This window comes from Sphaerodactylus townsendi, linkage group LG09, assembly GCF_021028975.2.
Source record: "Sphaerodactylus townsendi isolate TG3544 linkage group LG09, MPM_Stown_v2.3, whole genome shotgun sequence".
Classification (NCBI taxonomy): Eukaryota; Metazoa; Chordata; class Lepidosauria; order Squamata; family Sphaerodactylidae; genus Sphaerodactylus; species Sphaerodactylus townsendi.
This window is the reverse complement of record NC_059433.1, coordinates 54166757-54188234: the sequence shown is the minus strand read 5'-3', so window position 1 is coordinate 54188234 and position 21478 is coordinate 54166757. Positions and strand designations below refer to the sequence as shown.

The 21478-nt window shown below is 39.6% G+C and overlaps 1 protein-coding gene across 1 annotated transcript in view; it reads left to right on the top strand.

Moving 5' to 3' along the window:
* RB1CC1 (RB1 inducible coiled-coil 1) overlaps positions 1-21478 on the top strand; it is a 68146-nt gene that overhangs the window by 8818 nt on the left and 37850 nt on the right. Inside the window, exons 3-12 of the mRNA XM_048508544.1 lie at positions 1836-1965; positions 3040-3166; positions 3248-3418; positions 7000-7202; positions 10670-11105; positions 12014-12184; positions 18744-18928; positions 19500-19686; positions 19807-19888; positions 20183-20244. Of these exons, the coding sequence (XP_048364501.1) occupies positions 1895-1965; positions 3040-3166; positions 3248-3418; positions 7000-7202; positions 10670-11105; positions 12014-12184; positions 18744-18928; positions 19500-19686; positions 19807-19888; positions 20183-20244 (1695 nt within the window). The 5' untranslated portion in view covers positions 1836-1894. The remainder of the gene's footprint in view (positions 1-1835; positions 1966-3039; positions 3167-3247; positions 3419-6999; positions 7203-10669; positions 11106-12013; positions 12185-18743; positions 18929-19499; positions 19687-19806; positions 19889-20182; positions 20245-21478) is intronic.

Below are 21478 nucleotides of genomic sequence, written 5' to 3'. Positions count from 1 at the left end.
ATATGGGCCAGGGTCTGAATGCCCTTAGGGAGCAGTGGAGGGCTGTGCCAATATGTCTGCCCCCCCCTTTCTAAATGCAAGGAGCATTCCTGCAGGTGACCAGTCACCCCTCATCTTGTGGTGGCGAAACCCAGAAGTCAGGGCTGCTGCAGAGCATTACCAGCACCCTCTTGAACACTGGCATTGACGGGAGCGGGATGGGGGGATAGGCTGGAGTGTTCTCAGAGGTGGAGCCGACATTCCAACCCAGGAACGCTGGCCCCCAGACCTGCAAATTTATGCTGCACAAAAGTGCATCATGAGCCTGTTGGGCCTATGGGGCAATTTGGGCAGCAGGAGGAGTTTTTGTTTTCTTTCTCTTCAAAGCAATTATTTATGTATTGTGTGTGTTTTCATATTTTTTTCTAAGTCTTCATAGTCTGATGTCTTTTATTGAAAACAATTCTGCCGTGAGTATTCAGACAGGGCAGGGTATAAAACCAGTAATCACTCTTTTTAAGTTTTTTAAATTGGATTTAGGTGGAAGAATTGCATAATACCGTATAATGTCCCTATGGGCAGGTGGAAACCTTTTTTGAAAACCACTGTCAATTTTCTCTTCGCATTTGCTGCACAGAAGGCGGCAAATTTGTTGAGATTATGGGTACCAAGCTTGTGGGCTTTGCCATGGATTTTTATCAGTTTTTACATGATTGTGCTTTTGATCTTTCAAACATAATATTGCAACATTTGCAATTCTACTTAAATCTGCATTTTAATTTTTACGTTTATTTAAAAAAAACCTCTCTGCTGTTTCTAACCAGTTAATTAGTTGTGTGAAAAATAGCAGTTATATAAATCAGTGCTAAGTGATAGACTTTAGTAGAACTGAATTAGAATGTTTCACATGTTATTGTGAAACTTTCTAATTAAATGGAGGGGTGAGGCTGAAGATGGTGGGAGCCAGTTAAAGAGTAGGAGAGTGGGTGAGGAAAAGAAGAAGAAGTAGGAAAAGATAAGAATATGGAAGTTGCCAGGAAGAGGATAGAGGAAGTAGTAAGGGGAGGGGGTAGAGGAGGAAATGAGGTGACCCCTGCATGTTCTTGTGGGTTCCCCACTGTGTAGTTTGACCTGGCAGCCACCACTGCACAAGTGGACCATAGTTTTCCCATGTAGATGCTGCAGGGAGCAAAACCTGAAAACAGGGAAGTAGATAAAGTATATCTTCTAGATGTCTCCAAGATGGCCACAAGATGGTTTGTTGATATATTTTAAGGGGATAATCCAGTCCTGTGCCTCCATGTGTGGAAAAAAGGTCTCACGTGTATCTATTCACCAGAGAATGCTCATGTAGTGCCTTGCATAAACTGTTCGCATCTCCAAAAGTGGAGATGTGAGATGTGCTAATACTTGTATGAAGATCACTCCTGATGCCAGGTAGTTTGGCAGTGTTTGGTGGTAGGAAGGAGGGATACACTGACATGGGCTAATATCACAAACATTACTAGAAGATATGAATTTTCTTTGTAGCATTCTAGAGATTAGAAAAGGTCAGGTAGACTGGCTGTTGAGTGGCCTCATAAATCCTGCTACCGCTTGCCAGTTGTTGGATTTGCAGCAACACACTAATCTCTTTGATCCCTTGCAGACCCAGGATGTAGTCATAACTCTTTGTAAGGGAATACACACCATGCCATGTGCATATTTTACTTCTTTATGTCTTCTCTGTGGTCAGCAACATGTAGATGTCTTTGTTCTTGGCACAGCAACTCTGGTTTGTGCCTTAAACTACTTTTAAGTTTACAGTGATTTTATTGTGTGTTCATGAAATCAGTGGTTTGATTTTTTTTTTACAGTTGCTAAATAATAATCAGAGAGTCAAAGGTATAAACTTCAGGAACCTAAAGAAGTCACCATGAAGTTATATGTATTTCTGGTTAACACTGGAACCACCCTTACCTTTGATACAGAACTTGCAGTACAAAAGTAAGATATTCTTGTCTGGTTTTTATGTGAAGGTGTGTTGCTTGGTTAATTTTACCAAGAGTGACTGACTGTTTTTCCTATCAAGTTGTTGTATAAACTGTTGATGTTTTTCAAACACTATGTAAAGCAGTAGCAGTCAACTTTTCTAGGGTTTGAAATGGCTCCTGGAGAGGAGGGAAAAAACTGAAGGTCCAGAGTCATCAGTACCTTCTAATGATGGATTGCTGCATGCAATCTGATGTCTAGAATTTAAACTTAAAGCAAAACTGGTTTCAGAAGGCACTTATAAGTGTAATCCTACAACTTTTTTGTAGTACTTGAAGAACATCTGAAATGGTTAGGGAAGTGCACTTTGCTGTTGTTTTTTACGTAGATGACGTACTGTAAATATTTCTAGATTTTTCTTAGATTTTTCATGTTCTGGCAGTTTTTTAAAGCAAGAAGAAGAGATTGTCCTGTACTTCTACTATAATTGCAAAGGACAAAATGTCATTGGTATTTGAGAAACAAGATGGGCAGCCCTATCCAAAGGGCCAGGCACCTGGATGAAGCATGACTGCCACTCTGCCACACCATTCCTGAGGGGGCTTTCTGGTGGTGTGGGGAGGCCAAAAACAAACTGGAAAGCCCCTATTGGGCTTAATGGATTTACGCCGCTGAAAAAGTGGTGTAAGTCCACAGCCCTGGGTGCTGGCGTAATGGGCAAATGACTGGGTGGAAGTTGGCCAGTGTTGACTCCTCCCTCAGCCATGTCCCCAAACCATTCCTGCTGTACCAGTGGTTGGGATCCAAGGATGGTAATGTGGCATTCAGCTCCATGTTTAACCCCTGTGGAGGGCCATGGCTTCCACTAGCGGATCCACCCCTTTGCCAGGGCAAGTGCCCCAGGGTGGGCAAATCTGCTGACACGGCCCTGCACCACTTTCAGTTGCCAATTCCGCCCCCACCCCTCCCCCTTGGAACTGGCAGTCCATCTTTGCCACTGACAAGTTTAAGTATCTCATGTTTGGCATTTATCTGCATTTCGTTAGAGATATACATAAATGAGGTTTAACTATCTTTTTATCATTTTAGTGTTGCGGACCTTAAACAAGCAATTCAAACAAAGTACAAAATTGCTATTCAACATCAGGTGCTGGTTGTCAATGGAGGAGAGTGTATGGCAGCTGACAGGAAAGTTTGTAGTTACAGCGCTGGGACGGTAAATATTCATTTTGTTTTCATTCTTGTCACACAGAGATCTGGAAAGAGAAGGGAAATAATAGGTTTTATTTTAACGCAGGACACAAACCCAATTTTTCTCTTCAACAAAGAAATGATCCTTTGTGAACGTCCTCCAGCTATCCCCAAAACGACATTTTCAGCAGAAAATGAGATGGAATTAAAAGTTGAAGAATCTCTTATGATGCCTGCAGTTTTTCACACAGTAGCTTCACGGACACAGCTTGCTGTGGTAAGCAACATTGCAATCTTTAACAGTTGGTTGAATTCAAATAGATGAGCACAGTTCAGTTCAAGTGTTATGCTTTATTGTAACTGTGGCTGCCTTGTGAAGAGGGTCATTGAAATCCTTGTTTGCCTTGTTATCCATCAAGAAGCAATGAAAGGCTTGAGAGGTTCTAATTTAAAGCTGCTCTTGGCAGATGTTTCTGCATCCCAGGAAGAGTGCAAAGTTGCAGAAAGGAACAAGCCAGGGTGTCTGCAGTCATACATCATGAGAAACTGTAGTAAAACACGAATGTGATTAATAAATCAGGTTCAGATCCTGGGATGACAAATTCTTATTAACTGCAAGGAGCAGTGTGTTTCACATTACCTAAATCATACCTATTTCAAGAATCATATGAAAGCGTGATTTTACCTAAATTAAGTCATGGTGTGCTGGAGCTGGGAATAAAATCGCTCAGTACATAGCAGAGTGTAACGTTTACAGCTCTTCTCAGTGATATACTAAACTTATTTTGTATTGGGTGTGGTCAATCCTTCATAAGGCAATATTTCTGATCATTCTAATGGTGACTCAAATAAGCACTCTAGTAAAAATTAAAGCACCTGTTTGTCCACCATATAGTGAACAAGATCATTTACATCTGGTTAGGGGAAAAAATTATTTCAGTGTGTTTTGTTGTATGGTGTGACGATTACCAACACTTACCCTTATTTTCTGCAGAAGGACCGCAGCTCACAAGGAGTTGTCAGGTCTGCTTGTGATTGACTGACTGTGAAAAGCAGAATTCTAAAGGCTATGGGAGAAGATTTTGAGGGAGTTCTGATCAGTGACATGGCGAACAGATGTGGATTGATTCGGCTCTGTTCTGTGTGAGGGACTGGAGGATTAGATTAAAAGGAGAAACTACTACCCTGTTTCCCCGAATATAAGACATCCCCTGAAAATAAGACGTAGTAGAGGTTTTGTTGAAGTGCAAAACATAAGGCATCCCCCCAAAAGTAAAACGTAGCAAAGTTTTTGTTTGGAAGCATGCCCGACGAACAGAACACAGTAAAATAAGACATCCCCTGAAAATAAGACATAGCGCATCTTTGGGAGCAAAAATTAATATAAGACACTGTCTTATTTTCGGGGAAACACGGTACCTCCCTGGCCTTCATAAAAACAGTGCCACTAATAAACACATGATTGTTTTTGTCTCTGAGGAAAACCCCACTCAGCTTATCAGAGTAGTGGTAGAGATAAAGAGAGGAACTGGCTGGAATTCCTGGTTTGTTAAGCATACTGTAGGCTAGACATATCTATTGGAAAGAATTGTCTAGAACAGTGGTTCTCAACCTTCCTAATGCTGCAACCCTTTAATACAGTTCCTCATGTTGTGGTGACCCCCAACTCTAACATTTATCCATTTTACAGATGGAGAACATTGATCCAGAGAGTCTTAGGTGACCCCTGTGAAAGTGTCGTTCAACCCCCAAATGGGTTCCGACCCCCAGGTTGAGAACCACTGGTCTAGAATATAGTGATTTAAGAAACTGTTTTTGAAATATTTACCTGAGGGTAGAAAGGAAGGTCTTTTCAAACCAGCAGTAAGACCAACTGAATATAGTGTCACCAAAACTGGTGTGCATATTGAAAATAAACTGAATGTAACATCTTGAAGAGATTAAACTAGTGACCTGAGCCAAACTGTAGCACTTGGGAAATGAGATACTATAACATCTTGAATATAGTAACCACTCAGTGCCTGCTTCTTGTTTATTAATATCTATTCCTTTGCCAAAAACTGTTTCTTGGCATATGTAAATAAAAACTTCTTGTTCTGGTTCCTGCTTCTCATTTTTTTCCCGACAGAAGGAAAAGGGGTTATTTTTTTGTTCCCTCAGAACGGTTTCTCTGCTTGACTGAGAGGTGCCCAGCTGAGCAGCTGAAGAACATTTTTACAATTTATTATAAATGTAAAGGTGGGAAAAACACAGAAAAGAAATAAAATAAAATCACCACATTCATACTGCATCACAATATTAACAGACCAAAGGGCTGCTCAGGCAAAGAGTAGTGACAGTTGGAACTTTTGGAGGGAAAATCTCCTTAGGGCACTAGTGGGCATAGGGAAATTGTTTGGGGGTACAATGTAAGGTTAAACAATAGTTTAAATACTAGTTGCCTTTGCTGTATTTATATGTTCTTTATTGGATACATAAAACTGGTGGCATTGGAAACCTTAGTAAATTTTGAATAAAACACAACTGTTTAGTCAGAACTACTAGCTAGCTGCTACATAGAAACTTAAGTAGACCATGGTAGAGTTAGCCATATTCTCTTGTTTCTCTTTGAGATAATTGATGGTACATTACGTTAAATCTGAGCATACAAGTTTAATTTTAATTGTGATGGCTAATCGCTGTTAAAAGACACTGTCCATCAGTTTATTTAATTCACTTATGCTGGTGTTCATGACATTGTATAGTAAACAATCTCACAAGTTGGTTGTGGTGTTTTCCAGGCTGTGTGGCCGTGGTCTGGTGAATCTTGTTCTTAACGTTTTGCCCGCATCTGTGGCTGGCATCTTCAGAGGTGTATCACAGAGGGAAGTCTGTTACACAGTGTGTAACAGACTTCACAAGTTAATGATTTGTTATAAGAAAGTTTTCCCTCTTGTTTGTCATGAACTGGCTGTCAGTCAATACATAAGATGAACCTGACTTCTAAACCTTTTAAGAGGATAAGCTCTCATATGGAATGAAGTCAGTTTATTGAAAAGACCAGGAACTAAGAGACAAGTGGGACGTCATTACCTTAAAAGATATTTTGTTGCATCAGATATTTCCCTGCTGTATTCCCTGGAATTATAGTTCACCATGTTTCATGTAGTTTCATTACTCATTAATTACAGAGTAGCTAAGAACAAATAGACTGGATTTTCTACTGGTGCCTTCAGTTGCCGTTTCAGAGTTTGGTAAATTCCCATATCCGAACATGTCCTCTCTTTGGGACAGGTCATCGAGGGTTTTTTTTTTCCAGTGTGTAACTCATAAATGTAGTAGACCTTAGCATCATGTGCCATATGTAGCCCTCTGACTTTGCACACAAGGCCCCCCCCTTTTTTTACAAATGCTAATTTCAGTTTTAAAAAGATTTTGTTGGGCTGTATATGAAGAAATTAATTTTTTTTTAAACTAGAGAGCGTGTGTGCAGTTACATATTGTCTTGTGTAGTAAGAACTTGCTTGGGGAAGCTCAGTGGGTGTGAATTATCAGCAAAAGCACAAATAGTATGTCCACTAACTGAACACTTTCTTTTTAGTTTTGCACAGTTATTCTCTGCTATTCCTACTCTAATTCTCTGTCTATCCCCTTACCCCTGATATGTAACCCCTGATGTCACGTGTGAAGAAATAAAAGCTGGAGAGGCCTTTGTTTTTGGAACTCTGGTGACGTTCCATTTGTTTTGTTTCATTGCAATATGCTTTTTAGGCTAAGGCATTAACTCTTAAAGAATCATATTTTTTGACATAGTGAGTATTTAGTAAAAGTCAATCTATTCAGTTTTAATTTATGAGGGTTTTTTTTCTTATTACGTAGGAGATGTATGAGATTGCCAAGAAGCTTTGTTCCTTCTGTGAAGGTCTGGTCCATGATGAACATCTTCAGCACCAAGGCTGGGCTGCCATCATGGCAAATTTGGAAGACTGCACATATTCCTACCAAAAGCTACTTTTCAAGTTTGAAAGTGCATATTCAAATTATCTACACTCCATAGATGATATTAAGCTGAAACTTACACAGTAGGTTTGCCATTAGACTCATCATAAGAAGCTACTTCCACACAGTCACTTTACTCAAAATGAAGGTTTTATGATTTTGATATTTATAGTAAATTTTATTCAGTAGTTGTTCTCACTTGTGGGGTTTGAATGCCCATTGAAATAATAAATCAGGTTTGTACTGACTGTTAAGAAAGCAAGTTTTAAAAATAAAAGCCAGATATAGTTGTTCTTAAAATATCATACCAGTGAGATGGCTCAGTTGCATTACTATGCAAATATGTAGAATCCATGTTGGACTATATTCTGTCCGTACCATGTTTGATACAATTTCTCCATTATGGTTGACTTAATTATTTAGCAAAGCTTTCTGTAGACCAATACCCAATGTGTGCATGGTTACCAGGAGCTTTCAGATTCAGGTTTCAGACTTATTATGTGCGGATTATATCCAGGATACCAGTACTTGAGCTTTACGCACAGTGCAAACCCCATTGTTTTGCTGCTCATCATACCTACTGGTGGCCCTCCATCAAGAGGATTGCATTGTGTTGGTCTGTAGTGGGATAGGGGAGCTGGTGAAAACTGATTTGGATGCAACCCATCTAAATGGATTTTAGGACATATAATTAAATAATGACGTCTGAGGGGGGATATGATTGAAGTCTGTAAAATTATGCATGGGGTAGAAAATGTTGACAGAGAGAAATTTTTTTCTTTCTCACAATACTCAAACCAGGGGGCATACATTGAAAATGCTGGGGGGAAGAATTAGGATTAATAAAAGAAAACATATCTTCACGCAACATGTGATTGGTGTTTGGAATATGCTGCCACAGAGGTAGTGATGGCCACTAACCTGGATAGCTTTGGGGGCTTGGATAGATTTATGAAGGAGAAGTCGATCTATGACTACCAATCTTGATCCTCCTTGATCTGAGATTGCAAATGCCTTAGCAGACCAGGAGCTCAGGAGCAGCAGCCGCAGAAGGCCATTGCTTTCACATCTTGTGTGTGAGCTCCCAAAGGCATCTGGTGGGCCACTGCAAGTAGCAGAGTGCTGGACTAGATGGACTCTGGTCTGATCCAGCAGGCTCTTTCTGATGTTCTAATGGTGATAATTCATTCTGTAGACTTTTCTTTTAAAAAATCTTAATTGTTTTATAGACAACACTCTGAAAAATGCAAATTGAGAAAGCACTGCAAAGATAAAATTTAGGTCTTATGTCAGTGTTTAAATGTTAATTTAATATTTATGCCATGTATTTTTTAATTTATATATTAAAATACCATTTGAAGCTATTGATTAGGACAGTTTTTAAATATGTTGCTAAATAATGTTTATAATGCATTTTTGAAGAAATATGGGCAAACCACTTGTTTCCAAAGGTTTGGGCATGTAAAACCCAAAGTATGTTCTTGGCTGAGATGAATGTTCACTAAAGATAGCTTTATTGTTAAAAGAACAGAAATTCAACCAAGTAGCTCCTGATCACAGTGCAAAATGGAAAATACAATAATAGATGTCAGGAACAGCAATAACAGCATTAGCCTTCATTACATACTCACTATTATACAGTCTCAGGGCATGCATTGCAACTGAAATGAAGAAAGGTTCATGATTGGAAATTATAAAATGATTCACATTGAAGCAGTTCTAGCTTGGCTGAAATGGGGTAATGAAGATGAAAGCAACAGTGTGTAAATTCAGTAGAGATTTAACATATTTGCATAAGAGCTTCCATGTGATGCTGAGAACATTATTGATTGAAATGTTTGCAAATCCATCTTTTCCTACAATGCAAGTTACACCTAAGATGGGTAACATCGTTGTTGCGAAGGTTTTGGCAACAAGTAATATTCTGAACATGTCTCCTGACTGAATACTACTAAAACATGGGTGCATTGGTTATCAAATCCTTTGCCACAATGGTTGTTCAAAAATGAAAGTCATGAATCTAGTACACAGATACTACTCTGGATAAAATAGTCTGTTTGATGAGAGGTGCTCAATGTGTTGTTTCCAAAGCCTCACTGTGTTGTTTCGAAAGCCTGCTGGAGTCAGCAACTTTAGTGAGCTTGCAGATCCTTTCTCGAAACATTGACAAACAGGAGTGTGATGGAGAACATCACTATGGCCCCTTCCGCACACACAAAATAATGCATTTTCAAACCACTTTCACAACTGTTTGCAAGTGGATTTTGCTATTCCGCACAGTTTTAAAGAGCACTGAAAGCAGTTTGAAAGTGCATTATTCTGCATGTGCGGAATGAGCCTGTGAGGTCTAGCTAATGCAACTGGCTTTCTTGATGTTCCTAGTAACAGGACAGACTGAGAATCTTTCTTCTCAAATCATTTGTAGATGTTCTTGTAGGCCAAAAAACCAACCAAACAAACATAGGTGCTGGTTGACATTCAAGCACAAATATCATAATCATGTATGTTAATTGGAGTAGTGTGTATGAAAAGCATAGTAACAGTCACAGAAACCATGTTGTCATGCTCCATTTAAAAGTTATGAACATCAGCAGTCATGGCCTCTGTCTAATTTATGTTGTTTTAAGCATTTTGATCTTTTGAAATTCAAAACATAAAGTCATAAATAAGATTTGGTTTTTAGCATACCTTCAACCTTTGGAAAAGTGGTTTGCCTACTTACCCTTGAATCTTTTACACATTCCCATTTTCTGAACATTCTATTATTTGATAAACAGTAGTAAGGTTTAAATGGTTCTTTGCATTGATGGAAAGAACTTCCATGTATGCAAAAGAGTGGGATTAGTCATTGTATTTTTCACATTCTACCTCCAGCAGCAGTTCCCCATATCATGTTCATGTCATTCCAGAAGTTCCTCTGAGAAGCTGCTGTCAAGATAAGAAGAGCATGTCACTGAGTTGCAGCTGACTCATGGTGACCTCTTTCATGGGGCCTTCCAGGCATAAGATGAGCAAAGGTGGTTTGCCATTGCCTTCCTAGAGATAGCAACCACAGTCTTCCATGGGAGTCTACTGTACTGACTCTGCCTAACCATGCTTAGCTCCCAAACTCAATGCAGGCCAATCTGGGTTAATCAGGCTGCCTTTGCAACCAGAAAGAGAGCCATAATCAAGTTTAGGCAGGCAAAACGCTGCTGTTGGTTCTAAATTCTGCCTGCTGCTACAGGAATGAATGCAATCTTTTCACAATCAAAACTTAATGTAATCAGAATTTGCGACATAGAGCCAACAAATTGTCAGCAGTGCTTTGCTGATGAAACGTAGCTTTCCTATCTTCCGCTTTCCACTGCAGACCTCTGAAAAGTCATCCTGATGTTTGGGCCTTGTCTGGAACTGTGTGGTGTTTGCCGCTGGGGGCTGAAGTAGAAAGGAAAATCAGTGAAGAACGCCCTTCCCTCCTCTTTTGCGTGAATGAGAGTGCTTTTTGAATGCCACTTACCAGTTTATTTCTGTTTTATACTTACAATTTTTGGTATGTTCTTCTTCCAAGTTTAGGGGCTGCTGTTTCCATAATGGCCAAGATCCCACTGCTGGAGTGCCTAACCAGACATAGTTACAGGGAATGTTTAGAACGGCTAGATTCTTCTGTTGAACATGAAGGTACAGAAGGTGAAGATACTGAGAATGAGAAGTCGGCTGAAGTGGTGCTTTCTCCTGACATGTCTAAAATGAACAGACAATCACTGCTGGCCTCATGTTGCAAATCAGTAGAACGCTCAACCTTAGATGGCACAGTTTCTGAAAGAATCAATGAAAATAGGGAAGCCAGTCAAAACCCTTCAGTCCAAGGCAGTGAAATCTCAGCAGAGTTGAAAGAGAGTGACCTACCATCTTTCAATGTCTCCCTATTAGACTGGATAAATGTTCAAGATAGACCTAATGATGTTGAATCCTTGGTCAGGAAATGTTTTGATTCTATGAACAGAGTAAGTTAACACATTTAAGAATTTCTAAGTATCTTATTCTGATTTATGAATTGTGGCTTTCAATCTTGACTTTTTATATTTCTCTGAGTAATATAGTGAGAAGTTCTTAGCTGAAACTCTTGAGTCAGGTGATCTGTTAGTTGTAGTGGTACAGCTTTCTCTAGCCCTTCTTTTTCTTGAAAAGAATAAAGCACCTTTCCATTCACTCTCTTTATATATGCTGTGAGAGAACTGACTTGCCAGGCTCTGTTCTTTCATGCTGGTGATCCCTGAGAGGTTGGGAAAACTCTGCTGCCAACTCAGGTATCCACTCGGCAGCACTCCCCCTTTCCCATGCTCCTATGGGGTGTATCAAATATCACCTGCTTCCTTCAGCAACTTCCACCAAGAGGGCAGTATAAATCTGAATTTCTGGTGTGCTCTCACTACACTGGTGGCAGCAGGGGTGGTGGGATGCTGGTGCCCCATGCAGCACCACACACCCAATCCGGGATGGGGCGGGTAGCATCCACATGCCAGGGGAATCACTTCTCTGAGGGAGTAAGTACTCCAAAGAGGGCAAATCCACAGGTGAGGCCACATAACGCTTCCACCAGCAGATCCCCCCCCCCCCCGTGATAAGGCTCTAAGTTAAGTTCAAAAGTTCAAAAGAAAAAAAAATACTTTATTTTTGTATGCCATGCTATCTGCTAGGTAGCTTCCAGCTCAGTTACTAACAATAGTGACCAATGAATGGCAAGTAGAAATAACGTTTCATTGCTTGAAGAAAATGCACAACTTAATCTGAAGATTTAAAAGGCATGTAGAATTTTTGAAATTATGCCAGCTTGTTCAGTATTTATGACCATTTATCCTATATAGGATTTTTTCCTAAAAATACAAAATAAGATTTTTTTTTTGTCTTACAGCTTGATCCAAGGATTATTCAGCCCTTTTTGGCAGAATGTCGACAAACTATTGCCAAATTAGATAATCAGAACATGAAGGCCATTAAGGGGCTTGAAGACCGGCTTTATGCATTGGATCAGATGATAGCTAGTTGTAGCAGGCTGGTGAATGAACAAAAAGAACTTGCTCAGGTAAACATCAGAGTTTTTCTAATGAATGATGAGTAGATATACAAATTGTTTTAATTGTATTTATTGTAGTTTAATACTGTTATACCTTAGATCTGTTTAGGCTAGGTAATGTGTGTTTTTCCTGGATTAGTATATTTTCACTTGATGTTACCAAACTGAAGGTAAAGAAGTTTGGAGGAAAAAAGTGTAGATTCTTTGGTGAACTGTTAAGATAGAATATGATTAATTTAATGTATGTATATTGAGGGCTTGCTTCTGTATTTCTGAGAAAATGCTGTTATTCCTATTAAGTACAGCTTTGCATTAGAAGACATTGAAACAAAATTCAGTAACTAGTTATTTTTTCAAGCAAAAAGTTAAGTACATCTCTGATTCAGAGAAGGCAGAAAGACAGCTTTTGTTCCCATACACCCTCTTTTACTTGAGAAAGAAGTTAGTTTTAGTTCTTTGAGAGTACGAGAGAGTACTACTGCTCAAGTAGATGATATCGTACTCATTTTACAGACAAGTGCTATTTACCAATACCAGGAGAATAACAAACAAATTCTTGTTGTTAAAGCTAGAATTGGATTTCAAAACAGAAAAAAAAACTGAGAGAGTAAAAATAATAATTAATGAAAGTCCCTCATTACTTCCTTGACTATCTTAAACTTAAACTTCCATAATTAATAGAAGTTCCTTGTTACTACTTTGACTATCTTAAAGTTTGTTCCTTGTTCTTTTTAGATTTTTATTCCATTTTGAATTGATTCAAATACTTTGTGGGGGAGGGGGATAAAAGAAAATAGGTACATCTTTGGCCTTCTTTGCAATCCCACATTGGGACTGCATGTGCAGGCCTGCCATGGAAGCTTCTTCAAGCTTAAAAAAACTAGGAGGTGCTTTTCATTGTTCATCAGTTCCAGGAGGCTCCTTGGAACTGAGGGGGAGTATGCATGGGTCCAAGTGCAGATTTTTGTCAGTGGCACTGGTGACAATTTGGACAATTTCTCTGGTGCTGACTGGGTGCTGGTAGGCAGTTCAGAAAAATATTATCATCGTCTCCTACAGGGCAGCATTTGAAGCCCTTATGGGCCTTAAGGCATAAACTATTGGCTAGCTTGACGCCCATCTACCCTCATTATGACCCTCATCGAGGTACAATAGAGAGAGGCTGTGGTTGTCTGTCTTTGCCCCACACTGTCTTTGCCCCACACTGGGCGCATTTTTTAAAAAGGCTTTTTTGTGCCATTGGTGCAGTATTAACCTCTTCAGGAGGTTAAATAAAAATGAATCTCCTGAAAGTCGAAAATAGATTTGATCTGTAATTAACAGTCCAAAAGACTGAAAATTACCAGAAACAATTCCTACAGGAATAATTTTTTTCTGAGATAAAATTATAAGAATGCTGATGAAAGGCCTTGTGTCAGCAACCAAGAAGAAACTGAGGGAGAAGGAATTGTACCATTGGAGCACGTGACGGTTTAGGCAGAGAGTGGTTGAAACAGCTCCAATGAAGGCTTGAGTGCCCTTGGGTGGTTTGAAGCTAGAAGCCCTTTCCATGGCAGGCCTGCACATGCACAGTCTCAATGTGCGCCTGGACAGAAGATGCTTCATGAACATCAGTTGCAGGTAAGTGCAACTCTGTTTTATGTTGCTTTATCTGCAGCCATTCAAATTCTGATTTGCATCGTTTTACAGCACTTGAAAATATTATTTTGGCAATTGAGTAAAGACCATAAGACGCTCTGGAAGCATATTGGCATAAATTGCATTATTGTAGTAGTACATCTTCAGCCAATCTTCAGCTTGCTAGTACAATAACAAGAAAGATGCCATGTCTAGCATGTAGCAGAACATGCTGGTGACAGAGAAAGCACGAGTCTTTGACAAGCAAAAAGGCTATGGTAGGGATCATGGAATCTGAATGTACAAAAACCATTTGGGTTGAGAGCTACAGTAAAGAAGGAAACTAAATGTGGCGGATTCCACATGTGCCAAAAACAGTGGTGTGAAAACAGTGTAAAATGGTTTAAAACGGTGTAAAAGGGTTTACACCGTTGTCTGGGCTCTGGGGCTGCGGCCCACTTGCCCGAACATCTTGGGGCGGCTAAGGGCCGAGCTGCTGCAGTGCCGGGACCAGCTGCTGGAGCGCCAGAGATGGGGCGGTGGCGAGTGATGAGAGGCGAGCCATAGCGGTGCCGGGACCAGCTGCAGGGCCAGCTGCCACAGCAATGGAACTGGGGCCGAGAGACGGCACGGGCCGGTAGAAGGAGACTGTGACGCGGAACGGCCACTTCCTCAACGCGCAGCCGAGGAGGATCCGGGAGCGTGGCCTAGGGAAGGCCGAGAGGTGGCGGAGGACGGGAAAGACAGCTGGAAGGGTGACACAGGTGGGAGGGATAAGGAGCTAAGGAGGCGGAAAGGCATTTAAGGAAGGGAAGTGGAGGGGAAAGGAGGTCACTATGTTGTGTGGGGTGTGGTTGGGTAGTGTAGAGGGGAGAGTGGAGAAGGAGAGGGGAACAACAGAGTGGAGAAAGGGGAGAGGCTGCAGAGGTGGGAGAAGGGATGGTGGGAAGGGTACCCGCAAACCCATAGCTCCCTATAGAGCCCTGGAGGTGTGAAAGGGGCAGGGACAGGGATGAAGCAATCCCCACTCCATTTATTTTGAGCAAGGTGGAGAGGGTGATGAGACGGGAGGCTGAGGGCAAAGGCCCTGCTCAGCCGTCCTGTGGGCGCAACTGCTTTTTGTCCCTCAGGGCCAATTGGAACCATCTGAGACTGGAAAGGCCAACACCCAGGTTAAGGGCGGTGGGACAGAGTTGCAGCCCCTGGGTGGGAGCAGGGAGGCGGAGCGCCACAACCATTTTCACACTGCTGTTTTTGGCCCATGCAGAATTCAGTGAAAAAGCTGACTGGATCCAACCCATTGGCTGAAATCCACATACCATATATATTGGCATATAAGTCGAATTAAGCTCCCCTCGACTTATATGCGAGTCAGGTAAATTAAAAAAATATTTTAGGGTTTTTACTTTGTCGGCTGCCAGGGGGCGGAGTTTTTAGGCTAGCAGTACCAAGATTTCAGGAATTTTTCAAGAGACTCTCCTGATGATACCACCCAAGTTTGGTAAAGTTTGGTTCAGGGAGTTCAAAGTTATGGACCCCCAAAGGAGGTGCCCCATCCCCCATTGTTTCCAATGGGGGCTAATAGTAGATGGGGCTACATTTTGAGGGTCCATAACTTTGGACCCATTGAACCAAACTTCACCAAACCTGGGTGGTATCATCAGGATAATCTCTTGCTGATACCAGCCAATTTTGGTGATGTTTGGTTTAGGGAGTTCAAAGTTATGGACCCCCAAAGGGGGTGCCCCATCCCCCATTGTTTCCAATGGGAGCTAATAGTAGATGGGGCTACATTTTGAGGGTCCATAACTTTGGACTCTGTGGAGGAATTGCCCTTATTAGCCCAGCTAAAGCTATGAGGGTTGTGAGTTCTGATGCTGCCGTTCTCACAATAATTGTCTTTACTTTTACCCAATGTTTTTACTTAGCACTAAGCAACAGTTAATTGAAGACCATGGACCAGCTGCATGGAGTTTCTCTAACAAAATATATGTTTGGCACTCAATAGGAATGATGAGTCATACAATCTGTTTTAGGTTAATTGGCTCAAATTCCTGATTGGGTGATATAGATCACTTGAGAGATAATTTTTACTTAACTGCCTTTCAAGAGGAATTCAGCTATCCTTCCTTTACTTTTGCTTACAGCTGCTTATCTTGCAACTATGTTTTGGTGCTTGCTTGCTTAAGGACTTAACGTTTATATGTCCAAGGATGTGTTTTATGTTTTGATTTTAAGTTGCTGGCTCTCGATGAACTGATTACCTGCCATTATTTTGTGGTTTAGTAAATGGACTATGAAGCCAATAAAAACCTCTAAAAATATTTTAAAAGGATTTTCTGTCTCCGAGTTGTGAGTATTATCAAGGTCCTGACCCACACAGAGAGGAGAGAAGTTATCTCTTCCTCTACAGACCCTCTGAACCAAACTTCACCAAACCTGGGTGGTATCATCAGGAGGGTCTCCTAAAGATACTTTGAAATGTTAGTACTGCTAACATAAACATTCCTCCCCTGACCAAAAATCCAGTTTTGAAGGATTTTGACTCTTGTGTTTTAGCTTGGTTGCTGGTTGAGCTAAGATTTTTGTACTTTTAAAGTTATTGTTGAGACCATATTGTTTTTGTTGACCCTCTTTTCCACTTACAGAGCTAGTTTACTGTTTTTCTTTGAAATAAATATTCAAAAACATTTAACCTACTGATGCCTCAATTAATGTAATTTTATTAGTATCCATTTTTATTTTTAAAATTTACCAGTAGCTGCTGCATTTCTCGACTTATACGCGAGTCAATAAGTTTTTCAAGTTTTTTGTGGTAAAATTAGGTGCCTCAACTTATATGCGGGTCGACTTATACACAAGTATATACGGTAGCTACTTTTGGTGTACTCAAAAATTTGGGCATGTTGTGGAATGTTTGACTTTACACAGCAGAGTGTGATCCTCTTTATATCTTAGACTGATTTTGAAACTTCTGCTGTATCTGAATCCTGACCAAAGTAATTTTGGAGTATAATTACACAGTATGTAACACTGTTCAATGTATCGTCGAAGGCTTTCATGACCAGAATCACTAGAATGTTGTGGGTTTTCCAGGTTGTGTGGGTGTGTTTTAGTAGTATTTTCTCCTGTGGCAAGCCAGCCACTAATGCAGACAAAACGTCAGGAGAAAATACTACTGGAACACAGCCATACAAACGGGAAAACCCACAACATTCTAACACTGTTCAGTTTGTGCCTTAATTTAGTTAATGGTTGAAATGCTTAGGGACATTAATGTTAAAATATCATTCTTTGACAAAACAGTGTACCCTTTTAGCAACTCAGTTCTGACTAGTGGAAGAAAAATGTTTTTCCTCGTTGTGTACGTGCCAGTTGTGCATGACTTTTACAGAAAAAAACACTATTTTTTTTTATGACTGACTTTTATTACGTAATTTGAGCGTTAGATCTTTTGATCAGTATGGTCAGTAGGTGGCAATGCATAATAAGAATAGTTTCATTGAGTTCTTAAATCCAGTACAAAGTTTTCAAGTTGGATTGGGCTATTATATTTGGTTACATTTTTATTGAAAATGAGAATAAATTGTTTTTCTTTTAATATCTTAGGCAGCAGGGATTCTCTGTTTCCCCGTCTGAGATCTTATTTACTAGAGATGCTAAGTATTAAACCTTAGAACTTTGCCATTTAAAACATGTGTTTAGAGCCGAATCTTCTCCCCTACTAAAAGCTCTGTCTTTAGAACATTTGATGAGCTGCCACTAAAGATCAGTTCACGTAATCACTTGACAAACCTTTTGTTTGCCAGCTGTCCTGCCTGCTGTGCTCACCATTTGTGTAGTCTATATGGAACAATCATATTGTTGTGTTAACTGAAATCATGGTGACAGTAACATTGAAAATTAGTCTTCGTTTGCACCCTAAAAATGTGAGATGACATCAGATGTAATTTCCTGCATCACCCAGTTTTGGGTAAACATGTACCTGCATAGATGGGGAAAAATTTAGGGAAAACTATTTTTGAATAAATAAAAGATGTCAAATTACTATGCTTTTCAGTCCTTTTAAAAAAATCTGCTGTTGTGAGTCACTTTTCTAAAAAGAAATTAATCCAAGGGATTTAAAAACACATTTCAGGCCTATAAAATACAACAGGATAAAGTCATTGAAAGAACAAGAAGACAGGGAATACAAAGGCTTTAGTATTGAACAGTTTGGAACTTTGGAGAACTCCAGGATCCAAGAGGCTGATAGTTTCCTGGCACCCCCATCTGAAACTTGCCTTTCAAATATGATTAAAACCACTCAAAACAGTTCTTGCCAGTCCCAACTTTGAAAGCTGTTTAGAGGTCCAGAAGAATCGACAGGATTGTACCTCCTCTATCCTTCTCCCTTTCCTTCATCATCCACTAGCTGAACCAAGGCTATTCCATAACCAGGCCTAAACTCTGATGCAAAATAATACAGATAATCTTTTTTATCTAGGAATCCTTGAAGTTGTCAAGGAACCACTTCACTGTTGATAACAGAACACTATTTTATTCTGCACAAAGTGTTGAATGATCTGAAAAGCAGTACTGTCCACCTTTTGAATGTGCAGAAGTTATCAGACATTTGACATTTGACAAGATGTAATTCACATTGTAGCTCTGTTTCTAGATCCCTAATCTAGATAACTTTTCAGGCACATTTCAGTTTTTTTCTGAATTCATACTTACATTCAGGTTTTATTTGTATTTTTATTTAATATTTAAAAGGCATCAAATAGTTAGCGTTTGTTTTAGGCAGTCCGGTGTTGCAGAAAATGATCAAAGTTAAATAAAGATGTGTACTATGAATGATCCCATTCTTTTTGGTCCTGTTCTTCATGAAAAAAATGTCTCTTGAGTTTATGTATGTTTCAATTCTTATTTACAGAGTAGTGAATTTTAAATTTCTGTTTTCTTATAGGGATTTTTGGCTAATCAGAAGAGAGCAGAGAACTTGAAAGATCCTTCTGTATTACCTGATTTGTGTTTAAGTCATGCAAATCAATTGATGATTATGTTAACTAACCACAGGAAACTTTTAGACATTAAACAGAAATGTACTACTGCCAAACAAGAACTTGCAAATAATTTACAAGTCAGACTGAAGTAAGTGCTGCTGCAGTGCTTCATTTCCATCCTTCAAAGCCTTTGCCGGTTGAGTTTATCATAACTAATAGTCTAAAAATTACTAAAACAGAAGTTTGAAAAATCTGGAGTGAAGAACAGTGGTGCAGATTCCTTCATGAGAACTACCTTATATAGTCTTAATGCTGTATAAATACAGTTATGGTTTCCAGTTTCAGAGTGGGGCTCCAACTGATCTCCAGAGTACAAAGATCAATTCCCATAGATTCCCTGATCTATTATCAGTAATTTGGGAGATTTGATTTGGATTTATGCCACCAGGATGTTTCGGTGGCAGGAAGAACAATCTTCATTATATTAATGTAGTATAGAATCGAATCATGGGTATGTGGATTCTTCATAGGACAGAATTTGGTATTGTGTACAGAATTTAACTTGTTAAAAGTTGCATAAGCAGAATAAATGAAATATGTTAATTTGTGTGATATGTAAAGCTCTACTTGAAAAAAATAATTTCGGATGGAGAATTCTGTAAATTTCAGTCGGGGGTGAATTTCAGTCCAGGGTGCTATTGAGACTTTATTCTTCTTAGGTGGTGCTGTTTTGTAATGCTTCATGCTGACCAAGATGGAGAGAAACTGCAAGCCTTGCTCCGTCTTGTAACAGAGCTGCTAGAACGAGTGAAGATTGTAGAGAAACTTAGTAACGTCCCTCAGATGTACTGTTTGGCTGTTGTTGAAGTCGTAAGGAGAAAGACATTTGTAAAACACTACAAGGAGGTAAGCAAATTGAATAAGAAACCTAGATTTCACACCCATGGATAACTTGGTGAGATCTCTTGACACATTATTTTTGTTTGTAGCTAGTCATATATAAACACAAACTTCTTTTTCTTCCAGTGGGCTAGCTCTTTAATAAAAGATGGGAAACATCTTTATGATGCAGAAAAGACCAAAAGGGAAACTTTTGGGAAATTATTTAGTAAGTATCTGTGTTGCTTATTTCAAAAGTTTCAATTTTTACATTTAAGCCCTGGCAAAAATCCCAGTACTAGTTATGTACTTGATTGAGCAGTATTTTTCCCAGATTTTTTCAGAGTGTTTTCTCTGTTGCTTTCCCCCCTAGATATTAAGGTTTATATATGAACACATAGCACCCATATTAGAAGCTGCTTAATACCATACCATGTATCTGTGTGCCACGTTGTCTGTAAAAAAATTCATCCATCATTTTGCATGTGAGCTTTAAAAAGATAACATTATTTTCTTTGTACAGGGAAGTCTTTTCTAAGAAATCGCTTATTCAGAGGTCTTGATGCCTGGCCGCCATCGTTTTGTGTAAGTGTTATTTTTAGTGAAGACATTGGATTTGGTTTGGGGAAGGTTAGCGTAACATGAAACTAAGAATGTTACATGTGATGTTACATTTAGCATTTTCCAAGCTTGCGAGAAAAGGGTGTGTTCTTTCAGTGGCTTAATCCAAAAATGAATCATAGAATAATAGAGTTGAAAGAGACCACAAGGGCCATCAAGTCCAACCCCCTGCAATACAGGAACACACCATCAAAGCACTCCCGACATATGCTCATCCAGCCTCTGTTTAAAAACCTCCACAGAAAGAGATTCCACCACTCTCCGAGGCAGTTAATTCCACTGTCGAACAGCCCTGATGGTCAGGAAGTTCTTCCTAATGTTTAGGTGGAATCTCTTTTCCTTCACTTTGAATCCATTACTCCATGTCCTAGTCTCTGAGGCAACAGAAAACAAGCTTCGACATGACATCCCTTCAAATATTTAAACATGGCTATTGTGTCACCCCTTAACCTACGCTTCTCCAGACTAAACATCCCCAGCTTCCTATGCCTCTTTGTAGGGCATGGACTCTAAACCCTTTACCATTTTGGTTCACAGAATGAGATCACAGAATTACTTTTTCTTTGTATTAATCCAGTGGTGGTTAGCTCTAAAAGAATTCTACTGGTAGTGTTCCACAATGTCATATTCCAGAGACAGAGTTTTGAAGGGTCTTTTGACTGTTGTTGCAAGCTAGCATTTATTGTGGCATAAGCCTTCGAGAACATAATTTCCAGTTTGTCACATGCTTCTGATGAAGCAGCCTTTGTGTTCACAATAAGTGACCCATAGGTGTCAAAAGTTGTTTGAGTGGTAGTAGCAGATCTTCAGCATCGCTGCTGTGTGCATTTCAAATTAAATATTTGGGCAGATAATCCTGGTATATGAATAGCTGCTCACTTGATTACCTGTGAAGAATTGCCTCATGCCAACCAAACAGGCTTTATAAAGTTCTTATTTTTGACCAAAAAATAATAATATGTAAGGATTTACAAGCAAATAATGTGGACACATAATTTTTGTGGACTTGTTTGCTAGGTTTAGATGTTCTTAATTTCATTGGTATCCCAGAGTTTTGGTGATCAGATGAAGTTCAAGGATCTTGCACAGTTGCATGCTAAGTTACTGACTAATAGTGCTAGAATTTTTTTCTTTTTCTTTGCTTTTTGCATGAACAGCCAGACTAATACAATCATAGTCCTATGTATCATGCATGCAA